The sequence below is a fragment of the Rhinopithecus bieti genome, unplaced genomic scaffold (genome assembly GCF_001698545.2).
Source record: "Rhinopithecus bieti isolate Rb0 unplaced genomic scaffold, ASM169854v2 scaffold_26532, whole genome shotgun sequence".
NCBI lineage: Eukaryota > Metazoa > Chordata > Mammalia > Primates > Cercopithecidae > Rhinopithecus > Rhinopithecus bieti.
Genome location: NW_016812934.1, coordinates 2,969,248 through 2,987,687, shown reverse-complemented (window position 1 = coordinate 2,987,687; position 18,440 = coordinate 2,969,248). Strand labels below are relative to the sequence as shown.

The window sequence follows — 18,440 nt, the reverse complement described above, 5'->3', positions numbered from 1 at the left end:
TGATGAAAGAAAATATCTCATATATAATAGCAACAAAAAAGAAAAAATAAGTAGGTATATCTTTTTTTTTTTTTAATTTTAATTTTTGGATTTTTTTTGAGACAAGAGTTTTCACTGTTGTTGCCCAAGCTAGAGTGCAATGGTGCGATCTCAGCTCACTGCAGCCTCCCTCCGGGTTCAAGCGATTCTCCTGCCTCAGCCTCCCGAGTAGCTGGGATTACAGGCATGTGCCACCACGCTTGGCTAATTCTGTATTTTTAGTAGATAACAGGGTTTCTCCATGTTGGTCGCTGATTTTGAACTCCTGACCTCAGGTGGTCCGCCCGCCTCAGCCTCCCAAAGTGCTGGGATTACAGGCTTGAGCCACTGCGCCCAACCTTGGCATATACTTTAGAAGGAATGTACAACATAATTAATTGAAGAAATTTGTGAGTATTGCTGAGGGATATGAAGGCAGGCTTTTATAAGTGAAAATGCATTCTCTGTTTTTGCATGGGAAGATTAAATATTAGAAAGATGCCAACTCTCCTACCAGTCTGTGTATTTTAAAGGACCCTTGGAAATTCTATCAGGATATTATTTGTTTGTTTTGGGGTAATATACAAATAGATTCTGAAGTTTATCAGGAAAGATATATGAGATCTAAGAAAATTCTGGGAAGGGAAAGAAGGAACTATCCCATCAGATAATATGCATGTTATATAGCTACTATAATCACATGTATGACAGGCTTATGGGTACACAGACTGATTGATGGAACTTAGACAATCAGAATAGATTCAATTCATATGGGAATTTGGTATGTGCAAAAAGTGGCATTTCATCCAAGTGGGGATAAAACTGATAAATGGTGCTGGGAAAACTGAGAAAACACCAAGTTGGGTTTCTACCTTATTTCTGAGAAAATTAAACTCCAAATGAGTCAAATACTAAATATGAATATATGAAAGTTCTTAAAGAAAATGTAGGAAAAACTTGTATAGTTTTGTTGTAATAGGCCTAAGTATGACCAGAAATACTCAATCACTTTGGAGGCCTAGGTGGGAGGATTACTTGAGCCAAGGAGTTCCTGACCAGCCTGGGCAACATAGAGAGACTCTGTCTCTCCAAACAAAAAAAAAAAAAAAAAAAAAAAAAAAAAGAAAAAAAAAAAAACAAAAAAAAAAAAAAAAAAAAAAGACAAAAGAAAAAAGAAAACCACAGAAGGAAAATTGGTAAATTTATAAAATGCCATAAAATTATAATACCAAAACCAAACTACAAACTAAAGAAAATTAATGCATACAATAGACAGACGTCAAAGTTCTTCAATAAATGTAAAAGGTCCTACAGATAAATAAAAGTAAGATGGAATAGCCCAATTTTTAAAAATCAGCCAAAAATCATAAATAAAGTTCACATAGAAAAAAATATTTAACATGAGAAAAAAATATTCAGCCTTACTCAGAGTAGAGAAATGTACATTAAAGCTAAAATGAGATTTTACTTTTAACCTACCAGATTTTATTATAAAACTTTTTCAACCAGGCACAGTGGCTCACACCTGTAATCCAGCACTTTGGGAGGCCGAGGTGGGCAGATCACCTGAGTTCACGAGTTCAAGACCAGCCTGACTAACGTAGTCACTACTAAAAATTCAGAATTAGCCAGGCATGGTGGCACATGCCTGTAATCCCAGTTTTTTGGAGGCTGAGGCAGGATAATTGCTTGAACCCGGGAGGTGGAGGTTGCAGTGAGCCAAGATCATGCCATTGCACTCCAGCCTGGGCAACAAGAGGGAAACTCCATCTGAAAACAACAAAAAGAAACTTTTTCAACTTTGACAATGTATTTATAAGGATACAGGGAAATAGTTATTCATGTATTAATAGGGAAAATTATAAGTTGGTGCAGCCTCTGTGGAGAGAAAATTTACAGTGTTTATCAAAATTAAATATACAGATTATCTTTGCCTAGAAAGCTCTCATCTAGAAATTTCTCATTTGGATACACTTAACTATATGCCTGAAGAAGTGTTGAATGTTTTTTTCTTGCAACATTATTCCTAAGACAAAAGATTGTAAACAATATGAGTCTATCAAGATGAGATCAGCCAAATAAATTATGATATAGTCATACAATGGTATAGAATACAATTGTGGAAAAATAAAGAGGCAGTTCTACACATATTACTATGGAAAGAAATCTAAGATATATTGAGTAAAAGAGCAAGATATAGAATAATTTATTCATTCATCTACAAGTATTTATTGAGTACCTGTTATTTATCAGCACTGTTTTATGTATTTGGTATTCCACTATTTAGCTTTTTAAAGACCATTATATATGCATATGTGCTTGTATATGCACAGGCTATTTCTGAAAGGATTCATAAGAAACTGGTAACAATGCTGCCTCCTGAGTGAAGAACTGAGTGCCTGGGAATGGCGGGAAAGAGACTTAATTTTCATTTTAAATCCTTTTGTGCTTGGTGCGGTGGCTCACGCCTGTAATTGCAGCACTTTGGGAGGCCAAGGCAGGTGGATCGCCTGAGGTTAGAAGTTCGAGACCATCCTGGCCAACATGGTGAAACCCCATGTCTACTAAAAATACAAAAATTAGCTGAGCATGGTGGCAGGTGCCTGTAGTCCCAGCTACTTGGGAGGCTGAGGCAGGAGAATCACTTGAATCTGGGAGGCGGAGGTTACAGTGAGTGAGATCATGCCACTGTGCTCCAGCCTGGGTGACAAGAGCAAAACTGTCTCAAAAAATAAAATAAAATAAATCCTTTTGTGCCTTTTATTTTATATTTTATATATTACTCATTCAAAGATTAATTTTTAAATTATCTCAATTTTTTTTTTTCATTTCAACAAATGTTTTTTGTAGTGATGGGGGTCTTACTATATATCTCAGGCTGGTCTCGAACTCCTGACCTCAAGCAGTCCTCCTGCCTTGACCTCCCCATATGTGGGATTAGAGTTGCCTGGTCTTATTTTTTTTAGAGACGAGGTCTTCTTATGTTACCCAGGCTAGATTCAAACTCCTGGGCTTAAGCAATCTACCGCACCCGGCTTCTTAGTAGTTTCGTTGGTACTGTTGCCTCCATTGAAAATATTAACTTGATTCTCACGGTATTTGGGGGGTGTATTCTTAGGGATGGGGCTAATGAAAGTTTTATGAGTTGGATGGCAATATGAAATTTATTACACTTCATGATGTACTATTTCTACTGTAAATTTTAGGATTATGGGAAGATGAAGGTAAGTCAGATTTAATTATAAATTTGGAATAAAAACTGTTAAGGCCAAATATGCTGGCGTTTATTTAAAGTAGTGCAGTTCAGTAGAAATACAATGCAAACCAAATATGTAATTTTAATTTTCTTGTCTACACATTAAAAAAAGCAAAAGAAACATGAAATGAATTTTAATAATATACTTTATTTAGCCTAATATTATTTAAAATATTATCCTTTGAACAGGTAATCAAGGCGAACAATTTTTGAGATATCTTCATTCTTTTGTTCTTTTTTTTTTTTTTTTTGAGACAGAGTTTCACTCTTGTCACTCAGGCTGGAGTGCAGTGGCACAATCTCGGTTCACTGCAACCTCTGCCTCCCAGGTTCAAGTGATTCTCCTGCCTCAGCCTCCTGAGTAGCTGTGACTACAGGCATCTGCCACTGCGCCCAGCTAATTTTTGTGTTTTTTAGTAGAGATGGGGTTTTACCATGTTGACCAGGCTGGTCTCAAACTTCTGACCTCAGGTGATCCGCCCGCCTTGGCCTCCCAAATTGCTGGAATTACAGGCATGAGCCACCATGCTCAGCCCGTTCTTTTGTTCTTAATAAATTTTTGAGATTTCAGTTCTGGCTAGGCACATTTCAAGTGGTCAGTAATCACAAGTGGCTAGTAACCACAGTCAACAGTAACTGTATTGGACAGCACAAGTTAACATCAAGAGAAAATACATACTAGTACACTTGCTATCAGCCATGTGTGTAAGCCAGTTAATTACTGGAAGAATAAAAACTAGTTTGAAATCTTATATAGTTAACCACTCAAGTTATGTTTCTATTACTGTAGCTATGTTACTGTAATTCTTATAATTCTTCATTCCCTAAATTAGATGCTCTTGAGATATCTGTGGATGAGAAATAGGGGAAAGGAACGTTGTTTGCTGCTTTCTCTAAACAGTGGCTCTGACATCTTCTGGCCCCTTCGGGTTAGGTTACAGCTGTGGAAACAGTATTTTGCTATTTTAGAGGGTACTATTACATGATTAAAATTCTCTATGGTGCAAGAGAAGGGAGAGAGAATAGGGTATTTTACATACATTATCATGGAAGTCCTCTCTGGAAAGGTGAAATCTAAGAAAGACTTGAAGGAAGGGAGGGATAGAGCCATGAGGATGACTGGGGAACATCATTCTAAGCAGAGGGAATAGCAAGTACTAAGGTTCTAAGATGGGAGTATATTTGGCATTTTTCAGAGAACAGAAAGTACACTAATGTGGCTAAAGCAAAGAAGTAAAGTAAAGTGGAAGCATCTGGGTCTGAAAATTTGGGGTGATAGTGTGCAGATCATGTAAGACCTTTATGCTGTGTTAGTGGCCTTTGAAATTGTCCTATGTGAGATGGGAGGCCATTTGGAAGGTTTTAAGCAAAAGAATGACATGATCACACTGAAGTTTTAAAAGCTTCACTTTAGCTTCTGCATGGAGCACAAAACCAGCACTCCAGTTAAGATGCTGTTACGGAAAACCCAGGTGATAGATGATGGTGCTTGGGCCAGAGTTTTTTCTTTTTTCTTTTTTCTTTTTTATTTTTATATTTTATTTGTGGACAGACTCTTGCTCTATCACCCAAGCTGGAGGGCCGTGGCATGATCACAGCTCACTGCAGCCTCGACCTCCTGGGCTCAAGTGATCCTTCTGCCCCAGCCTCCTGAGTAGCTGGGACTACAGGCACGTGCCACCACACCTGGCTGTGTGTGTGTGTGTGTGTGTGTGTGTGTGTGTGTGTGTGTGTGTGTCTGTATAGAGATGAAGTTTTGCTGTGTTGTCCGGGCTGGTCTTGAATGCCTGACCTCAAGCAATCATCCTGTGTTGGCCTCCTAAAATACAGGGATTACAGGATGAGCCACTGTACCCAGCAGGCCACGATATTAGTTGTAGAGGTAGAGAAAATAATTTTGTTTCTGAATATATTTTGAAGAGAGAGCTGACAGAATTTGCACATTAATTTTTTTATTTTTATTTTTTTAATATGGAACATGAGGAGACTCTTAAGGACTGGGACCACAGTAAATGGTCAAATGGAGCTGTCATTTATTGAGACAGGGATGACTGTAGGAGGAACAAGTTGCTCATCTTTACTTTTGTTAAAATTACTTTTACTACCATGCAAAACTTAGAACATTATGGATAAGACTAAAGTCCTTTTGACCATTTTCCCAATACTGTTTTTCTATTGCTCCTTCAACCCCGAAGTAACTGGTTATTTGTGTGTGTGTGTGTACGTGTGTGTGTGCACGTGTGTGTGTGCACATTCAGAATTTTTTTCCTGTTATAACGATCTACATTATATAGCCTCAAGAAACATAAGTGGTATGTTTGCATAAATGTTTCATACACAAATATTGTTCTAGCATACTTTTTTCAGTTAATGGTATACTCTGATACTCTGTTAGATTTACCTGATTCTTTTTTTTTTTTTTTTTTTTTTTTTGAAACAGGGTCTCACTCTTGCCCAGGATGGAGTGTAGTGGTGTGATCTCAGCTCACTTTAACCTCCACCTACCAGGTTCAAGCAATTCTCATGCCTCAGCCACCTGAGTAGCTGGGATTACAGGCACATGCCACCACACCCAGCTAATTTTTGTATTTTTTTAGTAGAGACAAGGTTTTGCCATATTGGCCAGGCTGGTCTTGAACTCCTGGCCTCATGTGATCCACCCACCTTACCCTCCCAAGGGGCTGGGATTGCAGGCATGATCCTCCTCACCTGGCCTTACCTGATTCTTTTTCATCTGTTCCATAGTATTTTGTAGCATGGATATACCACCATTCTGCTATTTTAAATATTCATGTTGTTTCTAACAAATAATGCTTCAATGAATATACTTATGTACATGTTCAAATGTTTCTGTAGGTTAGGTATCTAAAAACAAAATTGTAGTGTTGTAAGGATGTGAATTTGAAACTTTAATAGATACTACTAAAAGCCTTCTAAGTTGCAGAAACTTATCAGTAATCTATGAAAATACTTGCTTCACTATCCCAGTGTGACAGAAATGTATAGATAAGAGGTAAGACAATTCTGAGGAAAAAAATACTGACTTAATTGTTATGATGATGTGGAAAATGACTTTCTGTATTTTACTATGTGAAAATAGGGAAGGCATCACTTCTTTCTTTTTTTTTGGAGGCATGGATGGGTATGAAGGGATCACTTCTCTATACTTTATTATGGAGATACTTGTTATGCCTTTAATGCAAATAAAGTGTTTTGAAAATTAGTAGAATAATAGTTACAATTGGGTTTTGTTAAATATTTTCTGAATATGTAGAAGCTTACATGTTTCCTATGAGTTAACATCTTTTTTTTTGTTTCTAAACTGTTTAGTGGAAAGAGATATTAATGGAACATTGCTGTCTCAAGCAACTTGTGAGCTCTGTGATGGAAATGAAAACTCTTTTACGGTAGCAAATGCTTTAGGAGACAGGTAAGCAGTGTGATGGGGCTGACTTCATTAATATCATCTTATACTAATGTATAATTTGTACTTTTAAGAGTGTTTTCCTATCATATCACTTAGTTCACTTAGTTTTCACAATAACCCAAGGAAGGATAGAAGTAGACATTAACAGATACAGAAGCTGAGGCCTAGAGCATGAGACACGCTAGGGTTCAAATTTTGGTCCAGTCTATTAGTTGTCTGACCTTGGATAGCTCACTACTTTACAATCCCTTGTCTTTGGAATGGTACTATTGCCACCCACTTCATAGGCTGTAATGGCTCAGAAATAAGTAAGTACAGTTCTTAGTATAGTGCTACATAGTAACCACTCTGTAAAGGGTAGCTATTTTTGTTTGTTGTTATGTAATTGGTATATAATCTATAATATAATTATGTGCTAAGTGCTGTACTAAAGCACTATAATACATAAAACATTAATGTATACTAATAATGGCCCAGGTACCCTGACTTATAGTCCCATTTTCTGTTGCTTCCTGTTCCCCCTTTGTGCATGTGTTTGTGAAACACACACACACACACACACACGCGCACACATCCCTGCCTGCCTATGTACTTCCCTTTAATTTAAGCATATATACCAATTTCAGCTTCTTTAATTTTTTTAGAGGCCTACATCATGACTTCCCTCCAGGCACAGTTTTTTCTTTAGTTTCCAAGTTTAATATAGAATATAGTTGAGCAGCTTTTCTGAGGGCTACTTAGTGTTGGATCATCTTTTCTCTAAGGCTGACCTGAGTTACGGCATCCAAATACCAATTTTTTTTGCCCCTCTAATCTTTCCCCAAGCCTCGTCTGTTTTATGTCATGCCCCAGCCCCACTCCTACCTGCTCTATTTTGCAAATGAAGAATACCTATATATTCACTCATCACTGGTCCAGTACCCTCCCCCATCTATCTCATTCATTAATGAAAAATATGAAGTATTTTTCTAAAATAAAGATGATAAATAGAATTTATTTAAAAGTGTTGGCTATAGTTTTAATAGGAGCTAGAGATGCATTTCTCTTCAGCTTATGCTACCTTTTTACTTTGTGGCACATAAAATAAGGAAAGTATATTTGATATAACTAATTGTAAAAATTGATTGGGTTTCATTTATATGAGTTTGTTGGTCTCTTTTGTTAGTTGAATGACTTAATTATCTTTGATATTCAGAATTATTCATTCTGTACATTCCATGTAGTTAAAAAATACTCTTCTGTTATTGACTAGTTTTACATACTTTATACTTTGTAACACAGAATGGCCTAAAACTATTCAAATCCGTGTTATTTTAAATTTGTTTAACATATTTACATAATTGCTTACTGAATGAATCTACTCTAATCCATTGTTTAGAAAGACAGCTTTTCTATTAGGTTTAGTATAATTTATTAACGTTTTAAAAATTATTTTTGTTATATTGAACAGGTGCATCCGATGTGAGCCAACATTTGTTAATACCAGCAGGTCCTGTGCATGTTCAGAACCTAATATTTTCGTAAGGCTAACCAAATTGATAAAGTGTATATATTTTTAATTCAATTGCTTATGCCTTTTCGTAAGCTTCTATTTTTTCCCTCATTTATTTATGAAGACAGGGGGATTATGTTTCAGCAACACAGGGAATTTTCCTCTACGTAGAATTTCAACTGCACGTTATGGAGAAGTTGTGAGTATGCTTCAATTTTTTTGGTCTGTTGTTAAGAAATTTTCTATATTTCATCCATTAGTAATTAATTTCAGGCTAGAATGAGAAACACTTTTGTATAAATCATTTTAAAACAGAAAAAAATCAATCTAAGAAACATTAGTCTAATAATTCAGCATTATGATTTCTAAGTATAGTACTGAGTCTGTACCATAGCCTGTTTGTTTTTCAGTGTGCTACAGAATGTTTACACCAGAAATATCTGGTATATGTTCTGTGTAGGATGCAGTATAATGCATTTATGGGCACCAGAAACTCTAGATTTGAACCCTGGATTTGCAAGTCATTAGTTTTGTATCCTTGGACCTTGAGAAGATTTCAAAGCTTCAGTTGATTGTCTGTAAATTGGACATAATAAAAATACCTTTATCACAGTGTCTGTACAGAGTAATCATTAGAGAAATCAGGATTATTCTTAATTTGGTCAGATTGTTCCTTATTATTTTGTTTTACTTTTGTTTGAGATGGAGTCTTGCTCTGTTGCCCAGGCTGGAGTGCTGTGTGCAGTCTCGGCTCACTGCAACCTCCACCTCCTGGGTTCAAGCGATTCTCCTGCCTCAGCCTCCCAGGTAGCTGGGATTATAGGCACCTGCCACCATGCCTGGCTAATTTTTTGTATTTTCAGTAGAGACAGGATTTCACCATGTTGGCCAGGCTGGTCTCGAACTCCTGACCTCGTGATCCACCCACTTTGGCCTCACAAAGTACTGGGATTACATGCATGAGCCACCACACCCAGCCAATTGTTTCTTATTTTATGGATGAGAGCATTGAGGCCTAGAGTTAGAGCTTTGGCAGCAGGTGCTGGTGATAACCACTTCTAGGGTATAAAATGGAAAGTAAGTAGAGGAATTGGAACTACAGAAGTTGCAAATCCAAGAGAACAGGAGTTAGATGACTGGGAGTTAGAATAGGAATTAATGAATGAACATTGAAGATGCTTAGTACGCCAGAGTTAAGGGTGGACAAGGTGTGATCTGGTTGTTAATATCATTATTGTTAATATTATTATTGAATATAGGAGTGATTAAGAAGACTGTGAGGATAGCAATAATGAGGGTGGGATCTAGGATCTTGATGAATCAGGCAAAAATTCCTCTCCTCCAGTATAGTTTTGTGAGGAAGACAGGCAAGTACCAAGTAGTTACAAGACAGCAAAATAAAAGCTAAAATACACAGGGAGCTCTGAGATTATCCAAAAATTGGCTGATCTGTAACAAGATATGTGTCTTCCGGGGCATTCTTCTCCAGATTGGAGTGCATATCTGTATATGATTATTAAATTTGCAGGCCTTTAATTTTCCTTTTTCAAAAAATTTAAGTTGAAATAATTTTGCTGGAAGTCCCAGCAATGACTCTTTGTTCTTTCTGGTCTGAGATCCCCAATCATTTAGTGGTCATGTCCCTTTAGCTTCCTCCAATCTGAAACTAGGTCCTCAGTGTTTCCCTATCTTTCATGAATGCAACGGTTTTGAAGATTACAGGCCTTACCATCCTACAGATACTTTCCTCATACTGAGTAACTGCTTAGATGAAAGCCACAAAAAAGATGTCATGTTCTTCTCAGTGGACTGCGTCACATCCAGGGGCACACAGTGTCTACCTGTGCCACCACTGATGCTGTTAACCTTGATCACCTGCCCTAAAGTCACCATGACTACCATAAAGTTACCATTTACCATTTGTAATTGATTAGTATTTTGTGAGGAGTGTTTCTGAGATAACACTTCCTCACTAACCTTTAACTCACTAGCATTAGTCTCCATTGTTGACCACTACTGTGATGATTGCCAAAGATTAATTTTTGATTTCCATCCACATTTGATTACTTCCACATTTATTAATTGACATTCTATTATAAGGAAGAACTATCTCTTCTTCCCAATTTATACACTTATTTTTTAAAATTCATGTCCACGTGGATGTGTGGGTTCCTAATTTATTCAGTTAGTTATAATCCAGCATATTCATTATTTGTTTAGGTGCTCAAATTGTCCTACATCTGGAATAAAAGTCCCTTCAAGTTGGCTCCTGCGTGTTTTTTTTTGTTTTTTTTTTTTGACAAGTTCCCATCATTCTTTGAACGTTTACTTACTTTATGGTACAAGATTTCTAGGCTAATCTTGTACTTTTCCTGCCTCAGACCTGGAATCAGCCATTTCTTTCCTTCTTTCTTTTTTTTTTTTTTTTTTTTTGAGACAGAGTTTCACTCTTGTTGTCCAGGCTGGAGTGTAATGGCACAATCTCAGCTCACCGCAACCTCCACCTTCCGGGTTCAAGTGGTTCTCCTGCCTCCGCCTCCTGAGTAGCTGGGATTATAGGCATGCGTCACCACACCCAGCTAAATTTTTGTGTTTTTACTAGAGACAGAGTTTCTCCATGTTGGTCAGGCTGGTCTCGAACTCCTGACCTCAGGTGATGCCCACCTCGGCCTCCCAAAGTGCTGGGATTACAGGCATGAGCCACTGCACCTGGCCGGAATCAGCCATTTCCTTAATCAGTTTTGTAGGATAAATATTTAGAAACCTAGATTAACACACTTAGTATGTCCTCTCAGCAAACATAGCTAGGAAATATACACATATATACATACACATATCTATGACTATTTCTGTGTCTGTGTATATATACTAAAAGGGCTGGGCGTGGTGGCCTGTAATCCTAGCACTTTGGGAGGCCGAGGCAGGTGGATCACTTGAGGTCAGGAGTTTGAGACCAGTCTGGCCAAGATGGTAAAACCTCGTCTCTGCTAAAAATATAAAAATTGGCTGGATGTGGTGGTGCGCTCCTGTAATCCCAGCTACTCGAGAGGCTGAGACGGGAGAATCACTTGAACCTGGGAAGTGGAGATTGCAGTGAGCCAAGATCGAGCTACTGCCTTCCAGCCTGGGTGACAGAGCAAGACTCTGTCTCAAAATAAAATAAATAAAATAGCTCATACTGATCCCTTTAATTCTGAAGCAATACTTCAGGGTTCTTTCTAACCTTTCCCTTTGATAGGTTTGAAGTATCTTCTCCAGGAGTGAGAAATCTGGGATTCATTATCCTCAATTTATTTATATGCTCAATGTGACCAATCTTCCAACCCCCTCACTTTCTGTTCCACCCCCACATTCTCCCTCCTCTGCTAGCACCGTGCAGTTGACCCATTATAGACTTCTTTGATAGGTGGGTAGGGAGGAACTGTTCCATCCTAAATGTTGTTCTGATTCAGTTAATGTATTTCATTTAAACATACCAGATTTTTTTAAAGTTAAAAATAATTTAAACTAAATTAAAAAAAAAAACCACCTCGACCCTCCCCAAAACTTTCCAGGTCCCACATGCAGACACTGCAGTGGTGACTGGAGGATTGGGCACTGGGAACAGGAAGGACACCACTGCTCGGCCTGGGGCACCTGAAGGACAACCTGGAGCACTTCAGGAGCACAGCAAAGGTCTAGCAGAGCCAACACTGGTGTGAGCAGGGAAGAGCAGCCTGACCGGCTTGTGGGGCAGCTCCCGCCACCGTGAAGAAAGGCTGCCTGCAAGGCAATGGCCGTAAGAGGCCAGCAAGGGGTGCCTGCTGTCTCAGAGGACCCCCCAGTCCTGCCAGGATGCCATGAGGCAGAGGGTGGAGGAAACGAGGTCAACCGGATTCCACATCCCTGCATCCCACATACTGCCCAAGGGCAGGGAGGAGAGGCGAGGGGCCCATAGGAGGAATGAGAAGAGTGGTTCCATTTGCCATGAATGTCTGTCTCTCGTCTGTCGAGGCTCAGACTTGGCCAGGGAGAGCATGACATCACCACAGCAATTGTGCACTAAACATACCAGTTCTGAACACTGATTCTTTCCTAAGGATGGATTTGAGATTCCTGATTTTAAGTCATGTTGCAACTGCTTTTCAGACTGGTGCCGTGTAGCCAGATTATAAAACATGTAAGCAAAATCTAGTTAAGTTGTTTTGACTACCCTAGCCTAGTCTCAGTTTGCAAGAATAAGAACTCAATTTTATCCATGTACTTGTAAGTCAGTCAGATTCTAAGGGCTTGTTTAAAGTAATTAAACTCAGATGAGATTAGATTAATTGATAAACCAGAATACATGTTTATTAGTTTTATGTTGAGACTGTAATTGCCAGTTAGACTGAAACATTTGTATTGACTCATAACATACATTCTTCCTAATTGGAAAAGTCTACTTTGAACATTAAGGTCGGAAGTTTTCTTAGAGAACAAAATTGGAACATAATTCTGTTTGTATAATTTTATAACAAGGCATCCAATCCTACTCATCCTACTCTTGGAATATACTTGCTAATCAGAAAAAATTTTCACATACATGAGTTAGTGTCTCCCCCCATTCCCTTTCCCTCAAAGACATTAATAGTGAACTATCTTTGTGGTTTTGGTTTTCCCAACTTTTATTTTGAAAATTTCAAAATTGCGGAAAACTGAAAGAATTAAACAATGACTATGCATATGTCTTTCACCTAGATTAACAAATTATTAATGTTTTGCCATATTTGCTTTCTCTCTCTCTATATATAAATATATACACACACACAATGTTTTTTCCCCTGAGCCATTTGAAAATAAGTTGTAGACATAATGACATTGCACTCCAAATACTTTAGTGTGAATCTCCAAAGAATAAGGCATTTTCCTAGAATCACACCCAAGGAATTTAAAATTAACATATTATTAACTGATACCCATTCATACCCAAATTTTCCCAGTTGTTCAAAAGTGTTCTTTATTCTCCCTGCCTTTTTTCGGGGAAGGGATACCTAGGATCCAATCAAGGACTAACTGCAGTTAGTCTTTCTAATGTCCTTTAATTTAGAACATATCCCTGCTTCACTTTGCTTTTGTGATTTTCTCCTCTGTGTTTTTCTGATTGTTTTCTCGTGATTAGACTCAGTGAAACATATTTTTGCAAGATATTATATAGATGTTGTATACCTCCCATTGCATCACAACAGGGGGTATGTGGTAATGTCTGTCAGGTTGTCCAGTTATTGGTGATACTAAATTTGATTGCTAGGCTGGGCGTGGTGGCTTACTCCTGTAATCCCAGCACTTTGGGAGGCTGAGGCAGATAGCTCACCTGAGGTCAGGAGTTCGAGACCAGCCTGGCCAACATGGTGAAACCCCAACTCTACTGAAAATACAAAGATTAGCTGGGCATAGCAGCAGGCTCCTGTAACCCCAGCTACTCGGGAGGCTGAGGCAGGAGAATTGCTTGAACAGAGGAGGCAGAGGTTGCAGTGAGCCAAGACTGTGCCATTGCACTCCAGCCAAGGCAACAATAGCGAAACTCCGTCTCAAAAAAAAAAATTGATTTCTTGGTCATAGTTGTGTCTGTCACTTCTCTCCATTGTAAAGGTATTGTGATTAATACGTTAGTCTGAGACAATGTAAATATCCATATCCATTTTAGTATTCATTAATGAATCTTGCCTGTATCAGTTATCAAACTGGTCATTTCTAATAACAATCCTATTATTCCCTCTACATTTATTAGCTAGCAATTGTCTGTAGAAGCACTTTACTTTTTCTCTGTGCTTTTTTTTTTTTTAAAAAAAGCTTTATTATGAACTCATAGAATGTTTACTCATTGTGTTATAATCTGTTACTGTTATTCTTCTTTTTGAAGTTCAAGTTGTACCAAATTTGAACTTTCTTCAGCATAGCTCCTGTGTTATTTTGACGTAACTTTAGGGATTTCCTTGGTTTCTCTATACCATGTTCCAGACTCACCTTGTATAATTATATTTTTTAATAGTTCCACAATATTCTGGCTTATGCATTAAAATTTGTATAATGGTATCTCCAGAGGATATTTAGGTTTTCAGTTATTAACTATATTGCCATCAGCCATTTTATGCACATAAATATGTTTTCCCATTTAGAGGGATTATTGCTTTAAGATAAATTTCCTAAGTGTTCCTAAATTTCTGGGTTAGAGTATATGGATATTGCTTTATAAAAGTATCACGCAACTTTAACACTATCAGTGGCATTGTATGTGGCTCCATTTTACATGCATTTGTCAGTACTGTTCTGTTGCATTTCATTTTTTACCAGTTTGTGTGCATGTGTTCTTTAGCCTTCTATGCATATTTTTTCTTACAAAATAACTTCTGCTTATTAAATATACAAAAATAGTACCTCATAATTTTATTATAGATTTCTCTGATCACTGTGGTGCCATATTCATATAATTTAGTTGTATCACTTATGTGTGTGCCCAGACAATTTTCTCTGAATGGTGCTTCTTAGTTTCTCATATTTTAGCAAGATGTGCAGATAAGCTTTAAAGCAATGTTTTTTAACTAGAGGTTTTTATCTGTAGCCTTCAAAACCCATGTAATTGCCTTGGTCTCATCTGGAGATACTGATTCCTTTTTGTTTGGGATGAAGCCAGGCATGTTTTGTTTTTAGAAAGTTCTGCAGGTGATTGTGATGCCCACCATTGTTTGAGAACCACCACTTTGGAGATGTGAAATTATTTCCCCCCATTTTGTTTTATAGCTTGCCAGTTCGGTACAGTATTTACAATAATTCTAAACCAGTAAATGTTAACCACTCAATACTAAGTCAGGATCTGTTATTTTTTCTTTTGCCATTTTATTTTTTATGTTAGTGAAATAGGCATATAGTATTTTTGGATTATAGACACATTTTGTCTCGTTATATCTTTTGCCTAAGTGTGATTATTTTGTAATGTGGTCTTATTTATAATAATTGACGTTGGTTAAAATCAATTCTTGTATTCCTATTGGTATCTTTTTTCTACTAACATTGTGAAAGTAATGTGAGACATTTCCCATTCAACAATATGCACATTGAGGTCATTTGAACTTAATATTTATCTTTTGGTTTACAGGGCGTGTCTTTAACTTCAGAATGGTTTGCAAAGTATTTGCAATCATCAGCAGCTGCATGTTCGGTAAGTTTGAATTTTTAAAAATAAATTTCATTTTATTTTGAAGAATTATACCATTTATTTACCCAGATAATAAAAGTTTTATTTCTAAGTAGCTATAGCTTCTTGGTCATAATCTTATAAGAAGAATAAACCCTTTCTTGTGGGCTGAAAGGGAATACATAAAGAAGATGTTATTTAGTGTACACATATTGGATGTCTCCAAGCTTTTTTTTTTTTTTGAGACGGAGTCTCGCTCTGTCGCCCAGGCTGGAGTGCAGTGGCCGGATCTCAGCTCACTGCAAGCTCCGCCTCCCAGGTTTACGCCATTCTCCTGCCTCAGCCTCCCGAGTAGCTGGGACTACAGGCGCCCGCCACCTCGCCCAGCTAGTTTTTTGTATTTTTTAGTAGAGACGGGGTTTCACCGTGTTAGCCAGGATGGTCTCGATCTCCTGACCTCGTGATCCGCCCGTCTTGGCCTCCCTAAGTGCTGGGATTACAGGCTTGAGCCACCGCGCCTGGCCGTCTCCAAGCTTTTTTAGCTGAAATGGAGTGACAGGGGAAACGGACTGTCATTTAGTAAATGTTTATTGATGACCTACTGTGTGCCAGGCCCAATTCTTAAATCAGGTTAGATATTTCAGAAAAAGAAAAAAACAAGCCTTCATGGAGTCACAGCCTAAGTAAATGTCAGGTTGTGCTAAGTGCTATGAAGGCAAATAGTTAAGAGTAAAGTACATAGAGGGGGTGGGGGATGATATTTTATATAGTGATCAGGACAGACATCTCTGACAAGGTTATAGTTGAGCAAAGAACTGAAAAAAGTGAGAGTGAGCCATATAAACATCAAGGAGAAGAATGTTCTAAGCAGAAACCATAGCAGGAGCAAAGACCTCAAAGCAGAGTTTACTGGCTTATTCATGCCTAAGAGAGGAGGAGGAGGCTGGAGTGGCTGGAGCAGAGTGAGCAGGGAAACGAGTGGAAATGAGGTCAAGGATGTAGGGAGTGGCTACAGCAAAGCCCTGGAGCTTATTTTAAGGGAAATACAAGGAGTTCATGCAAAGGACGACATGATAGAACTTCAGTTCTTGAAAGGATCATTGTAGCATGGAGAATAGAATTTTTGGGGTAAGGGACCATTTAGGAGAGTATTAGAGTAATCTGAGTGAGAGGCAGTGGACCATTGCACAAGGGTGGTATTATAGAAATGAGAGAAGCGTTTACCTTCAGCTTTGCTTTGAAGATTTAGCTGGCAGAATTTACTCATGAGCTGGATAAGGGGCAAGAGAGAAAAAAAGTTCCAAGTTTTTCACATGAATAACTGTAAAAATGGAATTGCCTTTTCCTGATAGGGAAAACTGAGAAAGAAGGTTGAGAGGCAAACTCAACAAATGATCTCATTTTGTTGTTTATAAAGCAGATTACTTAAACAAAATGGATTAGATTTTATGTGTAAGATCTAATATATAAATTATTATTCTTTCAAATATAGTCTGAGTTTGTTTTAATGCCATGCTATGAGTTTTTCCTTAGTTCTTCTTTCAGTTTCTTGTCTTTATATTTTAGCCTAAAATTTACAATGAAAATGTTTGTGTTATTTCTCTTCCCAAGTGGAAAGTTTATTTTCTACTTAAGCTAGAGGAAAGGTTTTAACAAGCAAAAGAATACAAACAAAAATAAATTATCATTAAAATAGGTTAAAAAAAAATTTTTTTTTTTGTTGAGACAGAGTCTCACCCTGTTGCCCAGACTGGAGTGCACAATCTTGACTCACTCCAACCTCTGTCTCCTGAGCTCAAGAGATCCTCCTGCCTTAGCTTCCGGGCAGCTGGGACTACAGGTGCATGCCACCACCATACTCGGCTAATTTTTCTATTTGTAGTAGAGACAGGGTTTCACCACATTGGGCAGGCTGCTCTCAAACTCCTGACCTCAAGTGATCTGCCTGCCTCTGCCTCCCAAAGTTCTGCGATTACAGCTGTGGGTCACCATGGCTGCCCTAGAATAGGCAAAATGAAAACAAAGTAATATTTTTTCTTTTTATTTATTTATTTTTTAAATTATACTTTTAAGTTCTAGGGTACATGTGCGCAACGTGCAGGTTTGTTACATAGGTATACATGTGCCATGTTGGTTTGCTGCATCCATTAACTCATCATTTATAAGAAATAAGAAATTACTTATTTCTCCTAATGCTATCCCTTGCCCAGTCCCCCACCCAAAGACAGGCCCCGGTGTGTGATGTTCCCCGCCCTGTGTCCAAATGTTCTCGTTGTTCAGTTCCTACCTATGAGTGAGAACATGCGGTGTTTAGTTTTCTGTCCTTGTGACAGTTTGCTCAGAATGATGGTTTCCAGCTTCATCCATGTCCCTGCAAAGGACATGAACTCATCCTTTTTTCTGGCTGCATAGTATTCCATGGTATATATGTGCCACATTTTCTTAATCCAGTCTATCGTTGATGGACATTTGGGTTGGTTCCAAGTCTTTGCTAATGTGAATAGTGCCGCGATAAACATGTGGGTGCATGTGTCTTTATAGTAGCATGATTTATAATCTTTTGGGTATATACCCAGTAATGGGATGGCTGGATCAAATGGTATTTCTAGTTCTAGATCCTTGAGGAATCGCCATACTGTTTTCTACAATGGTTGAACTAGTTTACAATCCCACCAACAGTGTAAAAGTGTTCCTGTTTCTCCACATCCTCTCCAGCATCTGTTGTTTCCTGACTTCTTAATGATTGCCATTCTAACTGGCACGAGATGGTATCTCGTTGTGGTTTTGATTTGCATTTCTCTGATGGCCAGTGATGATGAGTATTTTTTCATGTCTGTTGGCTGCATAAATGTCTTCTTTTGAGAAGTGTCTGTTCGTATCCTTCACCCACTTTTTCATGGGGTTGTTTGATTTTTTCTTGTAAATTTGTTTAAGTTCTTTGTAGATTCTGGATATTAGTTATTTGTCAGATGGGTAGATTGCAAAAATGTTCTCCCATTCTGTAGGCTGCCTATCCACTCTGATGGTAGTTTCTTTTGCTGTGCAGAAGCTCTTTAGTTTAATTAGATCCTATTTTTCAATTTTGGCTTTTGTTGCC

General features: G+C 37.9%; 1 protein-coding gene across 1 annotated transcript in view; it reads left to right on the top strand.

Annotated features, from left to right (window-relative positions):
• Positions 1–18,440, top strand: part of TMEM67 (transmembrane protein 67) — a 67,882-nt gene that overhangs the window by 4,654 nt on the left and 44,788 nt on the right. Inside the window, 4 exon segments of the mRNA XM_017847336.1 lie at positions 6,605–6,704; positions 8,152–8,221; positions 8,318–8,392; positions 15,305–15,367. Coding sequence (XP_017702825.1) covers positions 6,605–6,704; positions 8,152–8,221; positions 8,318–8,392; positions 15,305–15,367 — 308 coding nt within the window.